The sequence below is a fragment of the Lycium ferocissimum genome, chromosome 8 (genome assembly GCF_029784015.1).
Source record: "Lycium ferocissimum isolate CSIRO_LF1 chromosome 8, AGI_CSIRO_Lferr_CH_V1, whole genome shotgun sequence".
Lineage (NCBI taxonomy): Eukaryota > Viridiplantae > Streptophyta > Magnoliopsida > Solanales > Solanaceae > Lycium > Lycium ferocissimum.
The window spans coordinates 31,288,690-31,314,822 of NC_081349.1; the positions used below are offsets into that span (position 1 = coordinate 31,288,690).

The window sequence follows — 26,133 nt, forward strand, 5'->3', positions numbered from 1 at the left end:
ATTACAATCCCTAGTAAAATTAGTAAAGACACAATATCATACATACTTCTATAGGACTTTGATAAAAACTCTCTAGATATTTTTAATGATTAAAAGGTGATGAATCAAGAAAACATAAAAGATGACAAAAATAGATATTGATCCCACTATTTTACGATAATGTAAAATAATATTAAGAAAAAACAAAAGATATATTTTAGATCGCTCGAGAGGGAAAAGTCAATCAAGAATTAGATTCAAGAACTGAGACTACTAAGATTAAATATCCAATAAGAGAATTTAAAATCATATGACAGGAAAGATATTTAATACTTTGTAGTTTTTATCCAAGATCGTTGGAATACTTTATAGCTTACTAGTTACTACTAGACTCGAGATGCTAGAATTAATTGAATTTCAATAGGACTAATATAATAGGCTTAGAGTTGGAACTTGAGGTGTTAATTATGTTGCCAGCTTTTAGTCATTTTCATCATCCCAAACCCAAAGCGAAAATTTTAATATTTTATTATATTTAAATTTAATATACAAAATATATTTTACATATATAAACTTATTCGGTTCGGTTCGGTTCGGTATTTTTTCGATTTATTTTTATAAAATTAAAAACCTACCTAATTATTCGGTCCGGTTATAAATTTATATAAAAACCGTCGGTTTTATTAAAAGAAATCTAAAAATCGGTTCGGTACTGAACGGTTCGGTCGATTAAGTCGGTTTTTTAAAAACTATTGACACCCCTAGATATCACTAGATTATAACTTCTGTTCACCTTCTATCTTTTTCAAATTTTCCTGAAAAAAACTTTTCCTTTCACCTTCTATTCCATGAGTTTAATAAGTGTCCATTTGGAACATGAATATTTTTTACTTTTTTCTGAAATTGAATTCCGGAAATCACGTTTCGCCATAAAATTTCAAAAAATTCTGAAATTCAACCAAATTGATTTTCGGAATTTGAAAATACCAAAACATTATTTTTACTTCAAATCACTTACAAATATTTAAAAACAACTCCAATTTGTATTCACGACCAAACACAATTTCAATTTTGAAATACCATTTTTCACTCCGAAAACAAAAAAACAATTTTTTTCAAATTTCACAATTTTTATCTGCAAACGGGCCCTAATTGCTGAAACTACCCTTTTTACTTATCAATATTCCAATTATACCCTCCATCAAATCTAGGTTCGGATCCATAACAGTTAACCCGCTTTTTTTCCCTCTCTTCCCTTTGCCTCCTCTTTTACTCTCCACACTCCTTAAACGACGCCGTAAATTCGCCGCCGTCACTCGCCGCCGTTACTCGCCGTTAAATTCACCGGCATCGGAAAGCGCTCCACTTTATTCCGGTTTGAATCCTACACACACATTTTGTTTCCAATTGTAAGTTTACGGCCATATTGTCATTCAATAAATCGCGAGAAATATTTTCAGATTCTTATATATTCGGAGTTATGCTTGTGTAGAGTCATTAAAATGATTGATTGAACTGTAATTTGTAAGTTTACGGCCGAGAAATGTTATTAGATTTTATATATTCGGAGTTATGCTTGTGTTTTATGTTACGCGAGTCATTAGTTGAGCATATGAGTTTCATAATGATGTGAACAGTGCGTGATTATCAACTTATTGATTGAACTAATTAGGTATTGTTTTTTTTAATTCTTCATCGGTATAGCACTCAGAGATAATTTGACAGTATATTGAAAGCATATGTATGATTAATAGCATTACATTCCGTTACTTATTTGTAAGTTTATGCTTGTATTTTCTGTTACGAGAGTCATTAGTTGAGCACATGAGTTTCGGAATGTTATTAGATTCTAATTTTGAAAATGATTGATTGAACTGTAATTAGGTATTGTTTTTTTAATTCTTCATCGGTATAGCACACGAGATAATTTGAAAGCATAAGTATGATTAATAGCATTACATTCTGTTACCTATTTGTAAGTTTATGGCCATGTTCTCATTCAACTTTTCTTCAATAAATCGCTGAGAACTGTTATTAGATTCTTATATATTTGGAGTTATGCATGTATTTTCTGTTACACGAGTCATTAGTTGAGCACATGAGTTTCGGAATGTTATTAGATTCTAATTTTGAAAATGATTGATTGAAGTCTTCATCGGAATAGCACACGAGATAGTTTGAAAGCACATTGAAAGCATACGTATGATTCAGAAATATTTTTGAATTCTATATATATGTGGAGTTATGCTGTGATTTCTGGTAGGCGAGTCATTTAGTTCTTCATACGAAGAGCAAATGAGTGGTTTAATGATGTGAATTTTTAGTTTGTAGTGCGTGATTTTGAAAATGATTGATTGAACTGTAATTAGGTATTGATTGTTAAGTCTTCATCTCCTTTTTAATAGTATTATTTAGGTATCACGTAGTTCCTTATTCTTTAGTGTGTATTACTATATCTTGCTTCATTTGTTTTGTATCTTGATATTTTGTTGTCTTATTTTTCTTGCAATCCTGCGTCGATTACATTTCTTTTGAGCCGAGGGTCTATCAGAAACAGCCTCTCTACCCCACAAAGGTAGGGGTAAGGTCCGCTTACACCCTACCCTCCCCAGGCCCCCACTTGTGGGATTACACTAGGTGTGCTGTTGTTGTTGTTGTTTATTGTTAAGTCTCCAGCAGAATAGTACACGAGATAATTTGACAGTATTGAAAGCATATGTATGACTGAAGTGAAATAAAGTGGGGGTTATCTATCTTTTTTGTGCTCTGTTCATTTGTGAAATATGGTGCTTGGACATTAATATCTGGATTTTATGGTTTGTGAACTCAACTTTGTTATTGGTATCTCTCTATTACCAGAAGTGCTGGGATGGGTTATTTGTCATAAATGTGGAATCAGTGAGATCATACATCACTCTTGAGGCAATCAGAGGCAGAGCCAGGCTTCGAACTTACTTTATGGGTTCTAAATTCTAGAATAGCGACATCAAATCTTAGTAACTGAATTTTAAATTTAATTTTTGTCTTCTTTTTACCTGATCAAATTTTTTATTTCCTAATACAAACATCGGATTTGGACTTAAGGTAGGTAACCTTCTAGCTCCGCCCCGGAGGCAATTGATGCCCCTATTTTGCTTCATGACCATTTTTTCCGATTTCACATTATTGGAGAACCTCTGCTTGCTAAAGCTTTGTGTTTTACAATAACTGTGAAGATAGTCTTATGTAAATCTTTGAAATTGACGTCGACTCTCTTTACGCTGTCGTAGCTAATCTGGAAAATCCATAGACGTAGCTTATGTTCGTCGGATGTCAGTGTTTGCAATGTTGTATAGCTGGTCCACAAATACACCACCATTAATATATGTTCTTTTACTAGTGGGTATTGGTGCTCTATTAGCCACTATAGGTTTATGTTTTGTTCTAATCAGTAAGTCTCTCGGGACGTTATTTCCTATAAATAGACTCACCTATGTGAGCTACACGTTGCCGGTTCCACTCAGAGGAAGGTCGAGGTAGTTTAAAAAAACTAACTAGCATCATTGAGTTGTCACTATTGGATTGAGACTCCTCTTTAATCTGCATATTTTATTCTCCGTATTTCTCCCTCCCATGGTACCTTATTGTCCTCTTATGCTTACAAGACTTTGTCTGTCTCTTATATCATGAATTGTTTCTTGAATTTAAATTCACTAGAAGGTTACCTCACTAATCATTTTCTCCATTAATCATCATCTCTCAGGAAGCTGTCTCGTATTGCATTCATTCAATGAAGTGCTGAGAATAATCTAGCAAGGGTTTTCTCTCTTGATGACTTCCCCTGAAAGACTAAGGAGTTATCTGAAACAGGACGACCCAGACTTAAAGTTTGACGATGACTGGGAAGGGGATGATAAGAGAAAATACAGGTCAAGTAAGCCCAGGTCTGGCAACAATGAAGAAGCTGAAAGTTTAGATAGTAAAGGAAGAAAGAGAAGTACTGTGGACAGAAATGAGAGTCGGAAAAGATCAGGTGGATCAAGCAAAGCTGATATTGATGAGGATGACTACGATGCCGAAAACGACTTGCGGTCCAAATTGACGAAGAAGAAGCAGGGGGAGAATACATTGGAGACGTTGAGCAATTGGTATCAGGATGGAGAACTTGGGGGCAAGTATGATAATGGAGACAAAACTGGGGATAGAGGTCAATTTCTAGCTAATGAGAGTGTCAGAAGGAAATCAACTTCAAGGTTTTCTGATGGTGATGGTTCCCAGACTAGAAATATTGGTAAAAATGAAAAGCTACATGGTGGAGACTCTGAAAATGCACTGGAAAGGGATTCTAGACGTTTGGAAAGAAAGGACACCAAAGAAAAGGATCATGTGCTTTTGGATAGCCTTAAAAATTCAAATGGAGACAAAGATGATAAATACCCTGAAAGCGACGAGACAAAACTTGACTGCGAGAGGAATAAGAAAGGCAGGTCGTATGCTCTAGAGGAAGACAATGGTGGAAAGTTTTCTACACGAGAAGATAAATTGAGCATGGAGAGAGTTGAGGAGCATAGACAGTTAAAAAGTGCCACAAGTCCTGACATAGCTGAAAGCCGTGAAAGGTCTGTGGTAGCAGATGGTGGCTCACGGGTGCGGGAGAGAAATAGGAGAGAGATGGACTCCTCCGATAGGTCCAGGACGCCTGAGAGGAGTGGAAGGCGCCGTTATGACTCGGAAAGCGTTGAGATGGAATATGAAGAAAGAGATACATTCAGGAGGAAAGAACAAGAAAAAGATGGTGTCAGAGATGATAAATCAAAAGGAAGGGATGATGGCAGGAATGATAGAAACAGAGTTCGGGATGGTTCCAAAGATGGGTGGAAAAGAAGGCAAGGGAACTTTGTTGACAGGGAAATGAAAGATGGTGAGACACCTTACGAACATGGAAGAGATTGGGAAATACCTAGACGTGGTTGGATTGACAATGAAAGGCCTCGTTCTGGTGGTAGAAAAGATGGAAACAGGACAGAAGCTTTGAAAACGTCATCAAAATATGGAATTTCAAATGAGAATTATGATGTCATAGAGATCCAAACCAGGCCATTTGACTATGGTAGGGAGGAGGCCGTATCTTCTGCAGCAAGAACAACCGAAGTTAATCAGACTTCTGATGCAAAATCACTTCCAGATGATGAGAACTATGCCTTTCCCAGGGAAGGCAGGGGAAGAAACGTGAATTGGTCAGGACAATCTGGTCAAGATTTAAGGGATACATCAGGTGACGGTTCATATAGGGACGAGACTGAATCAAGGGCCCAGAAAGGAGATGCATCTGTTCGAGCTGCCTCGGGCCAAACTTTCAGTAGTGGTTCAGAACCTCCATATGGAAACCAGGAACCATCTTCTTTCAATAGAGCTGTTCCGATAGGTTCTAAAGGAGGTAGGGTTGGGAGAGGAGGAAGAGGGAGGCCCACAGGAAGGGATGGCCACCAGTTCGGACCTCCAATGCCAATGATGGGATCACCTTTTGGACCACTTGGAATGCCGTCGCCTGGATCTGTGCAATCTTTAGCTCCTAACATGTCACCTGCTCCAGGTCCTCCTATGTCCCCTGGTGTTTTCATTCCTCCATTTTCGTCTCCTGCAGTTTGGCCTGGAGCCCGAGGTGTTGAGATGAATATGCTAGGTGCACCGCCTGGACTCCCACCTGTTCTGCCTGGACCTGGATTTCCCCCTAATTTGGGGATGTATTTTAATCAACCAGGCCCCGGAAGAGGGGCACCGCCTAACATGTGTGGTCCAAGTTATAATGCGCTAATACCAGGAGGTCGTGGACAGGTTAAAGATAAAGCTAATGCAGGTTGGGTGCCTCCTCGAACTAATGCGCCACCTGGAAAAGCTCCTTCTAGGGGTGAGCAGAATGATTACTCCCAAAATTTTGTCGACACTGGTACGAGGCCTCAAAATTTCATCAGGGAACTAGAGCTTACCAGTGTTATTGAAGACTATCCCAAGCTTCGAGAACTTATTCAAAGGAAGGATGAAATTGTTGTCAAATCTGCTTCGCCTCCCATGTATTACAAATGTGACCTGCGTGAGCAGCAGCTTTCCCCGGAGTTTTTTGGGACCAAATTTGATGTCATTCTAATAGACCCCCCATGGGAGGAATATGTTCATCGAGCTCCTGGTGTCACTGACCATATGGCATACTGGACATTTGAGGAAATAATGAATCTCAAAATTGAGGTATAACTTTTGCATGTCAACCCGGTTCTTTACTCTAATACTTTTACTGTTGCTTTCGAGTAGGATGTGGAGAACCTCTGGTGCAAGATTTATTGTGTTATTAGCAACCTTTATTTTGACTATACAGTTATACTTTTATTTTTCTTAAATGGCTGCATAGTAGTTGGTTCTTCACTCTGTCCTGTCAGCTTCTTCTTTCTGAGCCTAAAAATTGGGTGAACTGTCTATTCTCAGGCAATTGCTGACACTCCGTCATTTGTTTTCCTTTGGGTTGGTGATGGTGTGGGGCTTGAGCAAGGGCGCCAATGTCTGAAGAAGGTTTGTAGTTTAAACAATTTGAGAAACACTCTATGGTCATGAATCTACTGATTGCTGCTTTTTCTATCTTCTTTCTGCTGCTGCCCCACAGATGAGCACAATCACAATCAGAGCAGTTTTCAATATTAGGTCATTGTGATTATTTTTAATCATTGTTCTTTCCATTCTGTAGTGGGGATTCCGCAGATGTGAGGACATATGTTGGGTGAAAACAAACAAAACAAATGCAACTCCAGGATTACGGCATGATTCCCATACTTTATTTCAGCATTCAAAGGTTCATAACTTCTGTCCACTCATTTTCACCATGTGTGTACTTTTCCATCATATGCAACTTACATTCTGCTGCTCCTTGTCATGGTATAGGAGCACTGCCTTTTGGGCATAAAAGGAACTGTTCGTCGTAGTACCGATGGCCATATAATTCATGCGAATATTGACACAGATGTGATTATTGCTGAGGAACCTCCTTATGGTAGATTCTTTCTCATTCCAGGCAACTCTATGTATGGATTTTATGTTTGCTTTGTGCAGGGTAGAAATGCTAATCATGAAATATAGGTTCACAGAAACTGATTGCATGTTGCTTCTGTCATCCACTTTCCAGTTGTTATAAGTAAGCTACTGAGGCTGACCTATGGCAACAACAACAACTATGCCTCAGTCCCAAACAAGTTGGGGTCGATTATATGAATCCTCACTGACCACGCTCCTTCATTTAAACTAATCTCATGCCAATATTATGCAATTGCAAACAAAAGCTTATCAGAAGTTAATATTTTCTAAATGTATAAATCTCCGAAAGTAGTCCTTGACCGAAATGTATGGACCGGTCATCGACGAGAACATTACCAAACCCTCTCAAGCGACCTTCTTTCATCTTATTCTTGATGTGTGCTACTTGAACCTTCTTGCGAATGTGATCACTGATCAGTTCTATTCTTGTTTAATCTTGTATGACTACACATCCATTTAAGCATCCACATAGTTGCGACATCAGTTTTGCGTATGTGTTGAACTTTAGTGGCCCTACATTCACATTTTTGTCTTATAACTGTTCTATAGAACTTATCTTTTACTTTGGTAAACATCCTTCTAAATGGCCCCTCAGTTTTCTCCTTTAGTTCATGTTATGGTAGTCCTTGATTGGTTTGTTATTTCCAAGTTATGTAACAGCTATTGCTGTCTGCGGCTGAAAGTTTAGAAGTTGTAACACTATCATGTGATGCATGAAATGCACGTAATCTTGTCTCAGCTTGTATTACCTCTGCTAATTTGAATTATGTCCTAAAATGAATGAAATTTTAACATAATATGCTGCATTGTCTCTCTGCATTGGGTATGCACAGTGGCTGAGCTTTGAATTGCTACTGGTCCCCTTATGCAGGATCAAGTGCAAAGCCTGAAGATATGTACCGTATAATTGAGCATTTTGCACTTGGACGGAGAAGGCTTGAGCTCTTTGGTGAAGACCATAATATTCGATCTGGCTGGCTGACTGTTGGTAAAGGATTATCCTCATCGAACTTCAGTGCTGAGGTAATTTTTCAGCTACCCTCCTTTAGTTTGTTGATTTTATTTCTGAGTACAAGATATAGCAAGCATATATTTGCTCTGTCTTTCCGAGTATGAGGCATAGCAAGCATATAGAATAACTTAGAACGTCTGATGCATTCATTGTCCTTTGTTTTCTCTCAATGGTATACTTCAATAGTTCGTCTTTAGTAGGAAAAAAATGATTGGTGATTGTGATCTCATCCCCATACATGTTTGAAGATCAAAAGCTTGCCTAATCTTGTACACACTGAAATAATTGAGTGTGCATGTATTAGGCTGCTTCCTTACGTTTGTGTCTTATAATGCTGACTTGTGACTTTGGAAAATTTCAGGCCTATGTGCGGAATTTTGCCGATAGAGATGGGAAAGTCTGGCAGGGTGGGGCAGGACGGAATCCACCACCAGATGCCCCACATCTTGTTGTTACAACACCTGAAATAGAGGCTCTTCGGCCCAAGTCGCCAATGAAGAATCAGCAGCAAATGCAGCATCAGTCGGCATCTATATCTATGACGACAGCAAACTCTTCCAACAAGAGGCCAGCTGGGAACTCACCCCAAAATAACAATAATTCACAAAATGTGAACCAAGAAGCCTCCAGCTCTAACATTTCGAATCAAGGCCCTTGGGTTCCACCAATGGAGAATTTTCCAGGGAGAGAGGATGGACATATGATTTCAGATAATAGGCTTTTCGATATGTACGGTTACAATGCAGCCTTTAGACAGACCAACACTGAATTCTTGTAGTATGAATCTCGCAAAGCAATGAGTTTAATGAGAAAATCACATGTGTTGCGTTATTGTCTTTTGAATTATTACTTTCTACTTTATTATGTGAAGTCTTTCGGAAACAGCCCTTCTGGTTTCTACTATACACAAGGTAGGGGTAAGGTCTACGTACACCCAACCCTCGTCAGACCCCACTTGTGGAATCACACTAGATATGTTGTTATCGTATTTACTTTATAATGTTAAGGCCATGAAGATGCCTTCATTTCTTTATGTGTTGATGATTCACAAATTGAGGAGGTTCTTCATCGTTTGAGAATTGAGGATCTTCACCAGAGCTAATGTAGATGGATATCTGTATGGGTTCGGCATACTTGACTATTTGTCTGTCTTCTACTACAACCTCAAAAATTGTTCAAATTTCCCAATTGTGCTACATTTGTGCCATTCCTTTTCGCTAAATACTTTCACTTCACCTGCCCATGTTGGAGTTAAATACGGGTTTCGCTAGGTTAATTAATCAACATTCGATGTATTACTCGAAATTCCTTGGTTCATCCCTAACATACTTTCTGACGTTTATGTTTGTAGGCTTAAACCTTTATTTTGATATTTCCTACACTAACTTTTTACAAACTTTTCAATTTTACATATATTTTGTATTATTATGTTATTTTAAAAATTTATAAGATAATAAAAATCAAAATCTTTGTTACTGTCAAAATCACTGTAATAAACTTGCGACATGCACATGCAAGATGCTTTTGGTGAGAATAAAAATTTAATTAATCGAGTTGGCTCTTTTTAATTTCTAACTTTTTTTTTTACTATTTTGAATATTATTGTATTAAACTAATGCTCATATTATTTTGATCTTTTGGTTTATCTATTTAATCCAGTTTTGAGAGGGATTTTGACTGGATTACCCAGAGGAAAGAAGATCGAGAAACGAGTAACTCAATAGTTTGTATCTACTATTTACATGTATGATAAGGGTAATTAGGTTTCTTAAATCCTATGTTTTCAAATAATAATTGGTATACACTGTTCTATCAAAGTCATATTCTATTTCTAACATTTTATTAATTGGTATAATTTTCGAATTTGAGTTTAAATGAAATTTGATGGTTGAAAATATATATGAAAAGAATATTTTCATTATAATTTCAGTTGTATATAAAAGAAAATGTGTTAGCCCAATGAAAGGATCTTAAGCAACAAGTTGGAGATAAAAAAATAATAATTAAATTCTAATGTTTTAATTTCAATGATTAAATGATGGATATTAATTCAGCCATAAGTTAATAAAAAATCATATTACTAATGTAGTAATAACACTAATTGGTCGATAATGTAATTATGAAAATTAAGGAATATAAAGTTATTGGGGAATTGTGTGATTCGTTTTCTTCATTTCATAATGATTTTGTATTGGTATAGTGATTAAGAATTAAGACGACAGTTAAAATTTTAGTAAAGTATTATGATCCAATATACTTAATTGGCAGATTATAATATGAAAATAAATAATATTTTTTTAATATCGACAGCGCATAAATAATATTTTTTAACTAGTAAATAGAAAAAAGAGTTAAACAGTTTTCAATTTCGGATCCATATATAATCCTTCAAACCCGATTTCCTTTTATCTTCCCTCTTTCCATATTACTCACCGTCACGCGCCGCCGTCACGCGCCGCCATAGAAAGGTGATCTACTTCTTCTTGTTTTCGAGCTTTCATTTTGCGCTTTCTATTTTCAGTTTTAATTCTATAAGTATTTGGAATTATGCTTTGTTTGATGTTATTTGAATCATTAAGTATTTCATACGAGTTTTTGGAAAGATATGAACTTTTTAGTTTGTGGAACTGATTGATTGAACTGTAATTAGGTATGATATAATAGCGTAATTAGATGTGAACTTTTAGTTGTTGTGTTTGATTTTGTAACTGATTGATTGAACTGTAATTAGGTATTGATATAATAGCCTAATAAGATATGAACTTGATTTTGTAACTGATTGATTGAAATTTTATTAGGCATAGATAAAATAGCCTAATTAGATATGAACTTTTAGTTAGTTGTGTTTAATTTTGTAACTGATTGATTGAACTGTAATTAGGTATTGATATAATAGCCTAATAAGATATGAACTTGATTTTGTAACTGATTGATTGAAATGTTATTAGGTATTGATATAATAGCCTAATTAGATATGAACTTTTAGTTTGTTGTGTTTGATTTTGTAACTGATTGATTGAACTGTAATTACGTATCAATATAATAGCCTGTTTGGCCAAGCTTTCCGAAGCTAAAATGTTATTTTAGAGATTTGAGGTGTTTGGCGAAGCTTTTAGGAAAAAAATAAGTGTTTTTGAGAAGTAGCAGAAGTTGTAAATTTTGTAAGTATTAGGAATTATGCTTTTGTTTTCTGTTATTTGAGTCAGTAAGTCTTCATATGAATAGATAAAAGTTTCGGAAAGATATGAACTATTAGTTTGTGGTTGCTTGGTTTTGAAACTGATTGATTGAACTGTAATTAGGTATCGATGTAATAGCATAATTAGATATGAACTTTTAGTTTGTTGTGTTTGATTTTGTAACTGATTGATTGAACTGTAATTAGGTACCAATATAATAACCCATTTGGCCAAGCTTTCCGAAGCTAAAATGTTTATTTTAGAGATTTGAGGTGTTTAGCCAAGCTTTTAGGAAAAAATAAATGTTTTTGAGAAGCAACACTACTTGTAAATCCTACAAGTATTCGGAATTATGCTTCTATTTTCTGTTATTTGAATCTTTAAGTCTTCATACGAAGAGACATTGAGTTTCGGAAATATATGAACTTTTAGTTTGTGGTGCTTGGTTTTGGAACTGATTGATTGAACTGTAATTACGTATCGATATAATACCCTGATTGGCCAAGCTTTGGGAAATCGAAAGTGCTTATCTTCTTAAGAAAGTGTTCATTTTAGAAATTTTTAGGAAAAAGTAAGTGTTTTTGACAAGTAGCAGCAGCTTTTATGCTTCTGTTTTCTGTTATTTGAGTTATTAAGTCTGTCATACGAAGAGATATGAGTTTCGGAAAGATATGAACTTTTAGTCTGTGGTGCTCAGTGTAAGTGATTGATTGAACTGTAATTAGGTATTGATATAATAGCCTGGTTGGCAAAGCTTTCGGAAACCAAAAGTGCTTACGAAGAGAAAATGAGTTTCGGAAAGATATGAACTTTTAGTTGTTAAACTGATTGATTGAACTGTAATTAGGTATTGATTGTTAATAGGCTGATTGGCCAAGCTTCTGGGAAGCAAAATGCTTTTTTTTTTTTAAAAAAAATTTAAAAAAGAAGTGATTATTTTAGAGAGTTGAGGTATTTGGCCAAACTTCTAGAAAAAAAAATAAGTGTTTTTTTGTTGTTATTTCAGTCATTAAGTCTTCATAGAAAGATATGAACTTTTAGTTTGTGATTGCTTGGTTTTGGAACTGTTTGATTGAACTGTAATTAGGTATTGATTGTTGGTAGCCTGTTTGGCCAAGCTTCGCCAAAATTGCTTAAGCTCTAAATATTCAGAATTATGCTTCTGTTTTTCTGTTATTTGAGTTATTAAGTATTTCATATGATGAGACATTGAGTTTCAGAAAGATATGAACTCTTAGTTTGTTGTACTAGGTTTTGTAAGTAATTGATTGAACTATAATTAGGTATCGATACAATAGTCTGTTTGGCCAAGCTTTGCCAAAAATGCTTAATTTCTTTAAAAAAGTGTTCATTTTGGAAAGATGTGAACTTTTAGTTTGTGGTGCTAGGTTTTTGTAATTGATTGATTGAACTGTAATTAGGTATCGATATAATGGCCTGTTTGGCCAAGCTTTAGGGAACACAAAAGTGCTTATGAAGAGACATTGAGTTTCAGAAAGATATGAACTTTCAGTTTGTAGTGCTGGTTTTTGGAACTGATTGATTGAACTGTAATTAGGTATTGATTGTTAATAGCCTGATTGGCCAAGCTTTTAGGAATCCAACAACAACAACAACATACCCAGTATATTCCCACTAAGTGGGGTCTGGGGAGGGTAGAGTGTGCGCAGACCTTACCCCTACCTCCCAAGGTAGGGAGGCTGTTTCCGATGGAACCCCCGGCTCAAGAAAAGGAAATTGAAAAAGGTTAGATAAGAATTAATAGAAGTAAAGAAATCATCGCATAACATAGTATAATGTAAAAAGAAACAGTTACGACAGCAAACCGATTCGATAATCGAAGTACAAGAGACAACAGATAGTGACAGGAATCAAAAGTCAATAAGCTACAAGGGTAGTGCTACGCGTACTAGTATGGAAGGATCCGCAAGACTTTTAGGAATCCAAAAATGCTTATTTTTTCTTTAAAAGAATTGACTATCTTAGAGAGTTGAGGTATTTGCCAAGCTTTTAGGAGAAAATAAGCGCTTTTGAGTAGCCGCACAAGCTGAAAAAAGTAGCCTTTTCCGGAAGCACTTTTGCAACATTGGTCAGGCAAAAGTGCTTCTCTAATATTGGCAAACTTCTCTAATATTGGCAAAAGTGCTTCTCAAAATGATTAGCCAAGCACAAAATGCTACTCAGAAGTACTTTTTCGAAATCACTTTTGACGCCGAACATACTATAAGTCTTCGGTGCAATAGTACATATGTTCTGTTTTTTGTTATTTGAGTCATTAAGTCTTCATACAGAGATACATGAGATTAGGAAAGATGTGAACTTTCGTTTTTTGTGCTTGGTTTTGTAACTGACTGATTGAACTGTAATTACGTATCGATATAATAGCCTGTTTGGCACTTTGGACAAGCTTTTAGGAAACCAAAAGTGCTTACGAAGAGACATTGAGTTTCGGAAAGATATGAACTTTTAGTTCGTAGTGTTGGTTTTTGGAACTGATTGATTGAACTGTAATTATAGGTATTCATTGTTAATAGCCTGATTGGCCGAGCTTCTGGGAAGCCAAATTTTTATTTATTTTTTATTTTTAAAAGAATTGATTGTTTTAGGGAGTTGAGGTATTTGAGCAAGATTTTAGGAAAATAATAAGTGCTTTTGAGAAGTAGCAAAAGCTTTTATTCAAAAGCTGAAAAAAGAAGCACTGTTGGAACTGATTGCTTGAACTGTAATTAGGTATTGATTGTTAATAGCCTGATTGGCCAAGCTTGTGGGAAGCCAAAAATGCTTATTTTTTTTTTCAAAAGAAGTGATTATTTTAGGGAGTTGAAGTATTTGGACAAGCTTTTAGGGGAAAAATAAGTGCTTCTGAGTAAATTGTCAAACAAAAAAAAAAAAAGTGCTTCTGAGAAGTAGCAGAAGCCGTTATTCAAAAGCTTAAAAAAAGCACTTTTGGAACTTTTCCAAACACAAATTGCTGCTCAATATTGACAAAAGTGCTTTTTAATTGATTAGCCTAACACAAGCTGCTACTCTTTCAAAGTACTTTTTGGAAAAGTACTTCTGACGCCAAATGGACTATAAGTGTTCAGCAGAATAGCACACGGGATTGTGATTTATTTCCAGTATGATAATTGTCTGTTGGCTCAAGTTCATTGAAAGCATATATGTGACTGAAGTGAAATAAGGTGGTGCTTGTATATTCTTGATCAAAAAAAAAAAAAAAAAGGCGGCGGTTGTCTAGCTTCTTTTTTCTGTGCTCTATTTATTTGTGAAATTTGTCTCTTGAACATTATTCTTATGGTTTGTGAACTCACCTATGTGATACACATTGCTGGTTCCACTCGGAGGAAGATTGTGGTAGGTTAAAAAGAGTAGCATCATTGAATTGACACTATTGGAGTGTGACTCCTGTTTAACCTGCATATTTTAACCTGCTTACGAGATTTTGTCTCTCTCTTATTTCATAAATTGGTTCTTGAATTTATATTCATGTAAATGTAAGCTCATCAGTCATTTTCTCCATTTCTCTTCATCTCTCAGGGTGCTGTCTCGTATTGCATTCATTCAATGAAGTGCTGAGAATAATCTAGCAAGGGATTTCTCTCTTGATGACTTCCCCTGAACAATTAAGGAGTTATCTAAAGCAGGATGACCTAGATAAGTTTGACGATGACTGGGAAGGGGATGATAAGAAAAAATACAGGTCAAGTAAATCAAGGTCTGGCAACAGTGAAGAAGCTGAAGGTTTAGATAGTAATGGAAGGAGAAGAAGTAACATGGACAGAACTGAGAGTCGGAAAAGATCTGGTGGATCAAGCAAAGCTGATATTGATGAGGATGATTATGAGGCCGAAAATGACTTGCGGTCCAAATTGACGAAGAAGAAGCAGGGGGAGAATACATTGGAGACGTTGAGCAATTGGTATCGGGAAGGAGAACTTGGGGGCAAGTATGATAATGGAGACAAAGCAGGGGGTAGAGGACAAATCCTAGCTAATGAGGGTGTCAGAAGGAAATCAACTTCAAGGTTTTCTGATGTTGATGGTTCCCAGACAAGAAATAAAGGTAAAAATGAGAAGTTATATGGTGGGGACTATGAAAATGCACTGGAAAGGAATTCTAGACATTTGGAAAGAAAGGACAGTACCACAGAAAAGGGTCATGTTCTTTTGGATGGCCTTAAAGATTCAAATGGAGACAAGAATGTTACATACCTGGAAAGTGACGAGAGAAAAATTGACTGCGATAGGAGTAAGAAAGGCAGATCGCATGCTATAGAGGAAGACAGAGGAGGAGAGAGAAATAGGAGAGAGATGGACTCCTGCAATAGGTCCAGGACACCTGAGAGGAGTGGAAGGCGCCGTTACGACTCGGAAAGCATTGAGATGGAATATGAAAAAAGAGATACTTTCCGGAGGAAAGAACAAGAAAAAGATGGTGTCAGAGATGATAAATCAAAAGGAAGGGATGATGGCAGGAGTGATAGAGACAGATTTCGGGATGGTTCCAAAGATGGGTGGAAAAGAAGGCAAGGGAACTTTGTTGACAAGGAAATGAAAGAAGGTGAGACACCATATGAACATGGCAGAGAGTGGGAAACACCCAGACGTGGTTGGATTGACAATGAAAGGCCACGTTCTGGTGGTAGAAAAGATGGAAACAGGACAGAAGCTTTGAAAACTTCATCGAAATATGGAATTTCAAATGAGAATTATGATGTCATAGAGATCCAAACCCGGCCATTTGACCATGGTAGGGAGGAGGCGATATCTTCTGCAGCAAGAACAGCCGAATTTAATCAGAACTCTGATGCAAGAGATGACGAGAACTGTGCCCTTCCCAGGGATGACAGGGGAAGAAACATGAGTTGGTCAGGCCAATCCGGTCAAGATTTAAAGGATTCAGGTGAAGGTTCATATAGGGATGAGACTGAATCAAGGGCTCAGAAAGGAGATGCATCTGTTCGAGCTGCCTTGGGTCAAACTTTCAGCAGTGGTTCAGAACCTCCATATGGGAACCAGGAACCATCTTCCCTCAATAGAGCTGTTCCAATAGGTTCTAAAGGAGGTAGGGTTGGGAGAGGAGGAAGAGGGAGGCCCACCGGAAGGGACGGCCACCAGTTCGGACCTCCAATGCCAATGATGGGATCACCTTTTGGACCACTTGGAATGCCGTCGCCTGGATCTGTGCAATCTTTAGCTCCTAACATGTCACCTGCTCCAGGTCCTCCTATGTCTCCTAGTGTTTTCATTCCTCCATTTTCACCTCCTGTGGTTTGGCCTGGAGCTCGAGGTCTTGAGATGAATATGCTAGGTGTTCCACCTGGACTCCCACCTGTTCTTCCTGGACCTGGATTTCCCCCTAATTTGGGGAATCCAATGTTTTTTAATCAATCAGGCCCTGGAAGAGGGGCACCTCCTAACATGTCTGGTCCAAATTTTAACGCCCTTATACCAGCAGGTCGTGGACAGGTTAAAGATAAAGCAAATGCAGGTTGGGTGCCTCCTCGAATTAATGCCCCACCTGGCAGAGCTCCTTCTAGGGGTGAGCAGAATGATTACTCCCAAAATTTTGTAGACACTGGCACGAGGCCTCAAAATTTCATCAGGGAACTAGAGCTTACCAGTGTTGTTGAGGACTATCCCAAGCTTCGAGAACTTATTCAAAGGAAGGATGAGATTGTTGTCAAATCTTCTTCGCCTCCCATGTATTACAAATGTGACCTGCATGAGCAGGAGCTGTCCCCGGAGTTTTTTGGGACCAAGTTTGATGTCATTCTAATAGACCCCCCATGGGAGGAATATGTTCATCGAGCTCCTGGTGTCACTGACCATATGGAGTACTGGACATTTGAGGAAATAATGAATCTCAAAATTGAGGTATGACTTTTGCATGTCAGCCCGGTTCTTTACTCTAATACTTTTACTGTTGCTTTAGACCATGAGAACCTCAGGTGCAAAATTTATTCTTATTTTGACTTGTACAGTTATACCTTTATATATATTTTTTTTAATGGCTGCCTAGTCATTGGTTTTTCACTCTGTCCTGTCAGCTTCTCCTTTTCAAACTTAAATATGGTGAACTTTTATTCTCAGGCCATTGCTGACACTCCATCATTTGTTTTCCTTTGGGTTGGTGATGGTGTGGGGCTTGAGCAAGGGCGCCAATGTCTGAAGAAGGTATGCAGTTTAAACAATTTGCTCTCTATGGTTATGAATCTGACTGATGCTTTTGATATCTTCCTTCTGCTAATGCCCCTTCCTCTTTTACACACGGATAGGCACAATCACCATCAATAAGCACAACCACAATCACAAAAAGCATCTGTTGATTGCAGTGTTCAACTAGGTCATTGTGATTATTTATAAACATTGTTCTATGCATTGTGCAGTGGGGATTTCGCAGATGTGAGGACATATGTTGGGTGAAAACAAACAAAACCAATGCAACTCCAGGATTACGGCATGATTCCCATACATTATTTCAGCGTTCAAAGGTTCATGACATTCTGTCCTCTCACTTTTCCCATATGTGCATTTTCCATCATATGTAACTTATATTTTGCTTGTCCCTGTCATGAAATAGGAGCACTGCCTTTTGGGCATAAAAGGAACTGTTCGTCGTAGTACCGATGGCCATATAATTCATGCAAATATTGACACGGATGTGATTATTGCTGAGGAACCTCCTTATGGTAGATTCTTTCTCATTCCAGACAATGTTGAGTGGATTTTATGTTTTCTTTATGCAGATTAGAAATGTTAATCATGAAATATAGGGTTGCAGAGACTGACAGCTTGTTGCTTCTGTCATCCACCTCCGTTTGTTTGTTTTCCTATGTGAGTAAGATACTTGATAGAAGTTGCTGAGGCTGACCTAACAGCTCTAATTTGAAAATATGGATCACATACACATGTATAGTTGTTTGTAATTAAAGATAATAATGTTGTGAAATAAGAGAATGGAAGTGCTTCTTTGAGTCTTACAAGGAAAAGACTGTCCTTTTGGGGGTTGATGGATTCTCCCTACGTTCAAATGATGCTTTTTTGGTTTTCCTTTTAGTGTTTTCTTCTCATTTGGTTTACTCATAAAACGAGAACAACAATCTCCTTTGGCTGGGATGGGTGAAGGCTGGGAGACTGATGAGGTGGAGATCATTTATTATGAATTGCTCTTTTCACTTTTTCCTTTCCGGCCATCTGTATACTTTCGGGCTGGTTGTTGTGTTTGATATGCTTTTCAGTTGAAACCTGGGCTTTTACCAGAATTCTGTATTCAGTTTTTTTCTCCTAGAGTTCAAGTTATGGTAGTCCTTTAACCCGTTTGGATTGGCTGATAAGTAAGCTGTTTTCAGCTTTTTTGAGTGTTTGGCTGGCAGCTTATAAGCCATTTTGTGCTTAAAATAAGCCCAAAAAAATAAGTTGGGGTAGCCCAACTTATTTTTTTTGGCTTATAAGCTGTTTTCAGCTTATAAGCTGCTTTTTTTAAGCTAAGCCAAACGGGCCCCTTGATTGGTTTGCTATTCCCAAGTTATGTTACAGCTATTGCTGTCTCAGAAAGTTTAAAAGTTGCACAAGTTTAAAAGTTGCACCACTATCCTTTGATGCATGAAATGCACGTAATCAGTGACGGAGATACCTTGTCCAAAGGGGTGTCAATTGACACCCTTTTAGCTGGACATTATACTGTTTAGATAGCTAATTTTTTTATGTATATATATACTACATGTTGAATCCCTTTGAATTCTTCTTGTAGTTACTTATTTATATTTTGAGTTCCCTTAGTAAAATCTTGGCTCCGCCATTGCACGACACCTTGTATCATCATGTATTCTCTCTGCTAATTTTTGATTCTGTCCTGCAATGGATGATATTTTAACATAATATGCTGCATTATCTCTCTGTACTGAATGCGCGTTGTGACTGAGCTCCTTTTGCATTGCTATTGGTCACCTTATGCAGGATCAACTGCAAAGCCTGAAGATATGTACCGCATAATTGAGCATTTTGCACTTGGCCGGAGAAGGCTTGAGCTCTTTGGTGAAGACCATAATATTCGATCTGGCTGGTTGACTGTTGGTAAAGGATTATCTTCATCAAACTTCAGTGCAGAGGTAAAATGCTACCCTTCCTTTAGTTTGTAGATTTTATGCAAGGATATAGTTGCTCTGTCTTCCCACCCCCAGCCCACCAAAAAGAACTCTTAAATTTGGTTTGGGGGTGGGGGGTGGGGGAGAAGACAGAATAGCATGCATTACGTCCCAGCGTGCATCAGACATGCTTAGTTATTCTGTCCTATTTGTTGTCCTTTTTGTTCTATCAATGGTATTACTTCAATACTTTGTCAATTATAAACTCATTCCCATGCTTGTCTGGAGATCAAAAGCTTGGTTTATTTTGCACACCTAAATAGTTTACTTTTGCATGTATTATGTTACCTTCGTCACGTTTTTGTGTCTTATAATGCTGACTGAAAACTTTGCAAAACTTCAGACCTATGTGCGGAATTTTGGCGATAGGGATGGGAAAGTCTGGCAGGGTGGGGGAGGAAGGAATCCACCACCAGGCGCACCACACCTTGTTATTACAACACCTGAAATAGAGTCTCTTCGGCCCAAGTCGCCAATGAAGAATCAGCAGCAAATGCAGCAACAGACAGCATCTATATCTGTGCCAACAACCAACACTTCCAACAAGAGGCCAGCCGGCAACTCGCCCCAGAACAATAATAATTCACAAAACGTGAACCAAGAAGGCTCTGGCTCTAACATCCCGAATGCAGGACCTTGGGTTCCACCAATGGATAGTCTTCAAGGGAGAGAGATTTCAGATAATAGGCATTTCGATATGTACGGGTATAATGCAGCCTTTAGACAGGCCAACACTGAATTTTTCGAGTATGAATCTCATAAGGCAATGAACTTGTAGTAGCGAGGAACTCGCATTTGTTGTGTTATTATGTATTTGAATTATTCTTTTTACCTTATAATGGTAAGGCCATGAAGATGCCTTCATTTCTTTATTTGTTCTTCAGCCAGAAGATTGGTGACAGATCCATGAAAGTCTTTGCTTGAAATGAACCTCTAATTTGTCTTTATAGTGAAATGAGTTGTAGGCCCCGTTTGGACATGGTTTGAAATCATTTTTAGACATGTAATTTAGACATTTTAAGGAGTATTTTCTCTTATAGACATAAAAACTTCACAAGTTGTGAAAACTATCAAAACATTTTCAATTCTTATATAATCTTACTAAATGAGCAAGTCATAGTTCATAACAAAACTAATACGCTAATTCATAACAACTGGCTCAAAATAAATACTAGAAAACCTTTCTAAAAATAAAACATCAATTGGATGGTTGGTGGACATAAATAAAATTTGGTGAAAGTTAATGAGATTGATAAATGATTGATGTGGGTAATTGTTAAAAATATATAAGTTTTTTTTTTTTTTTATAAAATATAAACTTATGGGTTAAATTTTATATTTAAAAAAGTTAAAACTATGGTTTCAAATCCCAAATCATCCATGTTTGAAACCATGGTTTGAGGTTTCAAACCATGAATGAAAACGCATGTCCAAATCTTTGGTTTGAAATCATGGTTTGAAAATACATGGCCAAACGCCTACCTAGTAGAGCAAAAAGGATATAAAGGAGCTATAGCTGATGCATTGAAAAATAGTTATCTATTTACTGCTGCTACAACAACAACATACCCAATGAATCCCACAATGTGAAGGTGCGGGAGGGAGTAGAGAGACGTGTAGACCTTACCCCTACCTTAGGTAGGAGGATTGTTTCCGAAAGCACTTACCAAGAAAAGGCATAGGAAAAGTTAGATACAGGCAAACAATTCAAAGCAATTATGAAAATGAAAACAACGAAAGATACTTACTGCTGCTAATATACTAATATTTAAAGTATTTTACTCTAAAGTGCGAAATAATGATACTATCAACAATTTGTATGCAATTTCACTATTTTTTTTTTTTTTTTTTTTTGATGAAGTAAATGCAATTTCACTATTTTTCGAGTACAACTTTCTTCTTGTATACGCAATTAACATCTGTCATCTTGCTATGAGAATGAAATTAGTCGACACAAAGAAGCATTACCCAATATCGTCTAGCCAAAGAAGTCTTCATGGTTAAAACAAAGATTTACGGATAATAATCAGATCTTACCAGCCACCAGGAACCAAAAAATAGAGCCTAATTAAAAGGAAGGAATCCAGGCTTGCTTTTTCGATTCATATTTATAAGCGAGGATTCCTCTATCTCTTTGCTCGCTTCAATCAGATTCTGCTCGCTTCAATCAGATTCAGACAACTTAAGGAAGAAGGATGGTCGCTAACAAGGCCCATAAATAACCGCTCACAAGACTCACAGAAGTAAAAGGAGAAAGAGATCAACTCATTATACTACCCATTTTCCAAAAATTCTGTTACATTTGCAATTTGAAGTATGGTTAATGTATATAATATCCAAAATTTCTATTGGAAAAAAAAAAAAAGGAATAAAGAAGAATAAAAATAATAAAAAGAAAAAGAAATTATTCAACGAGGTCCTAAGGAAACAGTAAAGTCAGTAAGTGGAGCAAACTTATCAGCCCAAGTCTTTGATTCCAAATACATTTGTGAAACCCGACCCGCAACCCGACCCATATCCGGTCTATTATTCGGGTTATTCTCCACACATTCCAACCCGACCCGTAACAATTTCTCCGCCACATCCACCGGGTACGAATCCCTCAACCGCTTATCCACCCACCCCCTCAACCCTGCGCCGCCGTCCTCTGCCGCTTTTGCCGCCGTATCGATCACCGAAACCTTAACATATCCACCGCGCTCCTCATCAAATTCGTACTTCACCGCCTCCTTACCGGAAATCAACTCCAAAACCACCACACCGAAAGCGTACACATCACTCTTCACCGTCGCCATTCCTGTCCACTGAAACTCCGGCGCCATATACCCTCTCGTACCTGTTGAAAAAAATATTAGAGATGGTCACTTTAAGAAAAACAAATAATAGACAAACAAAATACAACAACAACATGCCCAGTATAATCCCCCAAGTCGGGTCTACGGAGATTAAAGGTGTAAGCAAATCATACCCCTACCTTAGAAGGTAGAGAGACTATTTCCACTAACAAACAAACAAAATATAATTGGAAAACCGATTTAAAGCAAGTAATGCATAGCGCTGTCTTCACAGTAGATTCATCGCTATCCCGATGTAAATAGCAAAGCGATGCTCTACTTCTAAGATACACTGAACCACTCAGAAACCTTCTAGTGTGCATTCAAATAGAAGTTCTGCAGAACCGGGATATTTTCAAAAATATACAGCTTTTGACAATATTTACGCCATTTAGCTCAATATACAACATTATACCTGATGAAAAAGCATTGTACAACCTTGTATAAAAGGTGTTTATACACAAATTTGGTACAAACTCAAAATACGTGCTACGTGGCGTAAATATTTTCAAAAATAGACAGAGAGTAGTAATTTTCTCAAAATAAATTCCAAACATTACCTTCAAGTTTCAAGCCTTTGCTTCCACATTTCTTCAATTCGGGTTTTTTCTCCGGCCCGATTTCACTATCCGGATCCTCCTGCAATCCTTTCGTCTCCCCACAAAGCTCAGCCGTACCAAAATGACAAATCTTCGCATTTAACGAATTCTCCGTAACAATAATACTCCTACTTTTAATATGATTATGTACAAACCCTAACCCTAATCCTATTGAATTATGTATATAATCTAATCCACTTGCTATATCTGAAGCAATTTGCATCCTTAATCCCCAATTTGAAAGTACAGTAAAATTAGGGTTTCTAGGGTTTCTCAATGCTTCAGATAAATTAACACCTTGTGTATATTCATACACTAAATAAATATAGTTTCCCGAAATAGAAACTCCTTTAAGTGGAATTAAACTTGAATGATGACTTTTACAAATCATCGCCACGTGTCCAACGAGCATATCGGGTTCAATTAATCGTCGTAATTTTCTTTGAATTACGACGACTTGTTGATTATGTAAATTGCATTTCCATGAAGTTGAAGCTGATGAGGATGAAAGTGGAGTTTTTAGAAAGTTTTGGGTAGCTGAACGGATTTCTTGAAAGTTATAGATATGTGATTGTTGTTGTTCTTGGAATAATAGTGATTCTTTAAGACTTGTTAATGAATGATGACTTGATTTTGTTGATGATGCCCATGATTGAGAATTATTGTTGATTATGAAACTTTGGGTTGATCCATTTGGTGATATTAAATTGTGGGGTGTTTTTGTTGTTGATGATGATGATTTCTTTGATGAAGTTCTAGTGGTTGAAGAAGAAGAAGATGATGATTTTCTTGGTTGTGTATGGTTTGGTTCCATAACTTCATTGATGAGTGTTTTCTTGGATTTACACATGAAGGAAACTAAAATTAAAGGTATGTCTCTATATCTCTTTAATCAAGAATTGAATTCGCAATTCAATTAGTTTGAGATTGAGACGTAATTGTTGTTAGAATTGTCATATGAAGACGGTGGGGGAAGATGTGAGCTGTTTGATCATACGTGTAACTGGTAAAGTTTGCTTCTTTTTTGTTGTGGTGCAAATTTAAGTCTTTGGTCTAAAGTTTTTTTATTAGTGGTGTCAATTTCTTGGATTGGGTCTTTGAGCTGAGAGAGACAGAAGTTGGCAAGAAAACAAACTGGCCTATTTGTTTCTCTTCCTTTCTTTATTGGTTGAAAACTTGAAATGTGTAACCTTTCATGAAAAATATCTTGAAGGCAACAGTTTTTTTCATAACTTAGCACGGGCCCAATATAATAAGAATGTTTTCTTAGGTATTATTAAGGGGAAAGAATGTTGATTCCCTAATGAGACGTTTTCTTAGTCCTTTATGATACTATCATGGTATAATAAATATATTAATATGATATTATGAAGGAAGGATTTTGGGCGTCGGGGTACGGGTTTTGGGCGACGGGGTATTTGGATAAATTTTTTCGGCCAACGCGAAATTAATTTAGGAAGAGACATTGACAGATAAATATTTTGCATTTTAGTGGTATTTTGCATTGTTTTCCCAACTAATTATTAATTGCTTAAGTAGTTTTGCAAATTAAATGTATGAGTCTTATTTATTAATGTCAAAAGTTTTTCCAAATAATAAACTATTTATTTTTTCCTATTTTACTAATAGAAAATTTTATGTTCAAATTGGGTCACTATAAGTAGGCGTTTAGCCATAGAAACCAAAAACTTTTTCAATTTTTTTGGAATTTCGGAGTTGAAGTTGGAGTTGGAGTTGGAGTTGTGTTTGGCTATAATTTTTGAAATTGTATTTTTTGTTGAAATGTAGTTATTTTGGTTGTGAAAAACTTCTTGTTTTTCAAATTTCGGAATACAACTTCAAGTTGTATTTAGAATTTTCATGGCCAAACGCTAATTTCAGAAAAAAGTGAAAAAAATTCTGAAAAAAAGTGAATAATTCTTATGGCCAAACTGGCCCTAAGTGTTAGCAGTGTGTAACTGAAACTTTGTATCATTAACTTAGCTTTTAATTCATGGATGGTAATCGAATTTTGTCATCAATTACATGATTTGTACACATTTAATCACAAGATATCTCGACTGTGTGATAACAAAATATATAAGACCAAAAATAAAAAATGATATGTATTAGTGGTTCAATTTTTTTTTTCCTTAGACTGATAAATTTTTACATGAAATTTGCACTTTAGTAACTTTTCAAACACAAATGGAGTTTTAATGGTGCATGGTTGATTCAAACAAGTGACAATAAACCCAATATAATATTGATTAACCCATTTTATGCAACAACATAAAAAGAATGTTTTGACACTCAAAAAACATAAAAAATTCTTCCGTGTTTCCAATTTGCTAGACGTAAGTACTATTTAGGGAGTTGAACGATATTGCCGACAACTATAAATTGAAAATAATAATATCTGAGTAAGAAAATTGGAATTACAAAAGCAGTATAATAAATAATTCAAAATTCACTTAAAAAGTTACACCGAAATAACAAAATTTTAATGCAATGAACTAATCTTTGAGTTCTTAGTGATTCATTAAGTAATCGAAGAGGCAGAAGATGACGTTTATTGTACTTTAGGAAACTAATAATTATCGTAAATTGGATTGTTTTGACGCTAAAATAGTAGGTTTCATACATATGGACACAACAAGTTGTACTGTTTTTCTCCAATTTTTGCTATTTGAAATTCCAGTGTGGGTCCCACAGATTTGACGTGTCCATTAGTAAAATTGCCTCAAACAACAATAGTTATAAAGTATTATGTGGGCAGACCACGTGTCCTTAGGCAAACGATCCTTTTATCATACATTTAAAAGCACTCAAAGTTGGCGATAATTACTGAAAAGTACATGGACAAATAATGAAATAAATTCAGAAGCAAGGGCAAATGTTAGTCGTAGAAGGGGACCCAAGATTCTTGTACAATGGGTTTATAGTCAATTCAAGCTAATAGTCCAAACTTTCATTTCGTGATGTGCAACAGTATAATGCATGATTTTCCTGAAATGCCATGACTGCCCTCATGCCAGGCAGGCATGTTGATGACCTGTGTGCTTATCCCCACTTATGTAACAGTATTCCTAAAATGCCATGACTGCCCTCATGCCAGGCAGGCATGTTGACCCTGACCTGTGTGCTTATCCCCACTTATGTAACAATAGTAGAAGTAGATAGATATGAAATACTAACTATTTACCTACTTGGGGTTGGGTAGAAATTACTCCCTCCATATCAATTTATATGATATAGTTTAAAATTTAAGTTATATAATTTGATTGAACACGGAGTTCGAAAAATAAAAAAAGATTTTTGAATCTTGTGATCTGAAATAAGTCAAAGA

The 26,133-nt window shown here is 36.5% G+C and overlaps 3 protein-coding genes across 4 annotated transcripts; 2 read left to right on the forward strand and 1 right to left on the reverse strand.

The window, feature by feature from the left end:
• The first annotated feature begins 1,197 nt into the window (after positions 1–1,197).
• Positions 1,198–8,873, forward strand: LOC132068004 (N6-adenosine-methyltransferase non-catalytic subunit MTB-like). Of its 2 annotated transcripts, XM_059461458.1 has the most exons (7): positions 1,201–1,388; positions 3,722–6,201; positions 6,436–6,519; positions 6,692–6,796; positions 6,886–6,994; positions 7,907–8,058; positions 8,409–8,873. In XM_059461458.1, the coding sequence occupies exons 2-7, from the start codon at positions 3,790–3,792 to the stop codon at positions 8,823–8,825; spliced, it is 3,279 nt and encodes a 1,092-aa protein (XP_059317441.1). In that variant the 5' UTR covers positions 1,201–1,388; positions 3,722–3,789; the 3' UTR covers positions 8,826–8,873. The 2 variants fall into 2 exon arrangements, with proteins under 2 accessions (XP_059317443.1, XP_059317441.1); XM_059461460.1 differs by lacking the exon at positions 8,409–8,873 and having other exon boundaries at positions 1,198–1,388; positions 7,869–7,934.
• A 1,489-nt stretch (positions 8,874–10,362) lies between these two features.
• LOC132068005 (N6-adenosine-methyltransferase non-catalytic subunit MTB-like) lies at positions 10,363–20,319 on the forward strand. Its single transcript, XM_059461461.1, has 7 exons — positions 10,363–10,515; positions 14,764–17,102; positions 17,319–17,402; positions 17,615–17,719; positions 17,809–17,917; positions 19,185–19,336; positions 19,716–20,319. Exons 2-7 carry the CDS (start codon positions 14,832–14,834, stop codon positions 20,148–20,150), a joined length of 3,156 nt encoding a protein of 1,051 aa, XP_059317444.1. The 5' UTR covers positions 10,363–10,515; positions 14,764–14,831; the 3' UTR covers positions 20,151–20,319.
• A 1,297-nt stretch (positions 20,320–21,616) lies between these two features.
• Positions 21,617–23,773, reverse strand: LOC132068006 (lysM domain receptor-like kinase 3). Its single transcript, XM_059461462.1, has 2 exons — positions 22,767–23,773; positions 21,617–22,208 (listed from the first exon to the last, which is right to left on the reverse strand). The coding sequence occupies exons 1-2, from the start codon at positions 23,653–23,655 to the stop codon at positions 21,781–21,783; spliced, it is 1,317 nt and encodes a 438-aa protein (XP_059317445.1). The 5' UTR covers positions 23,656–23,773; the 3' UTR covers positions 21,617–21,780.
• Between the last annotated feature and the right edge of the window lie 2,360 nt (positions 23,774–26,133).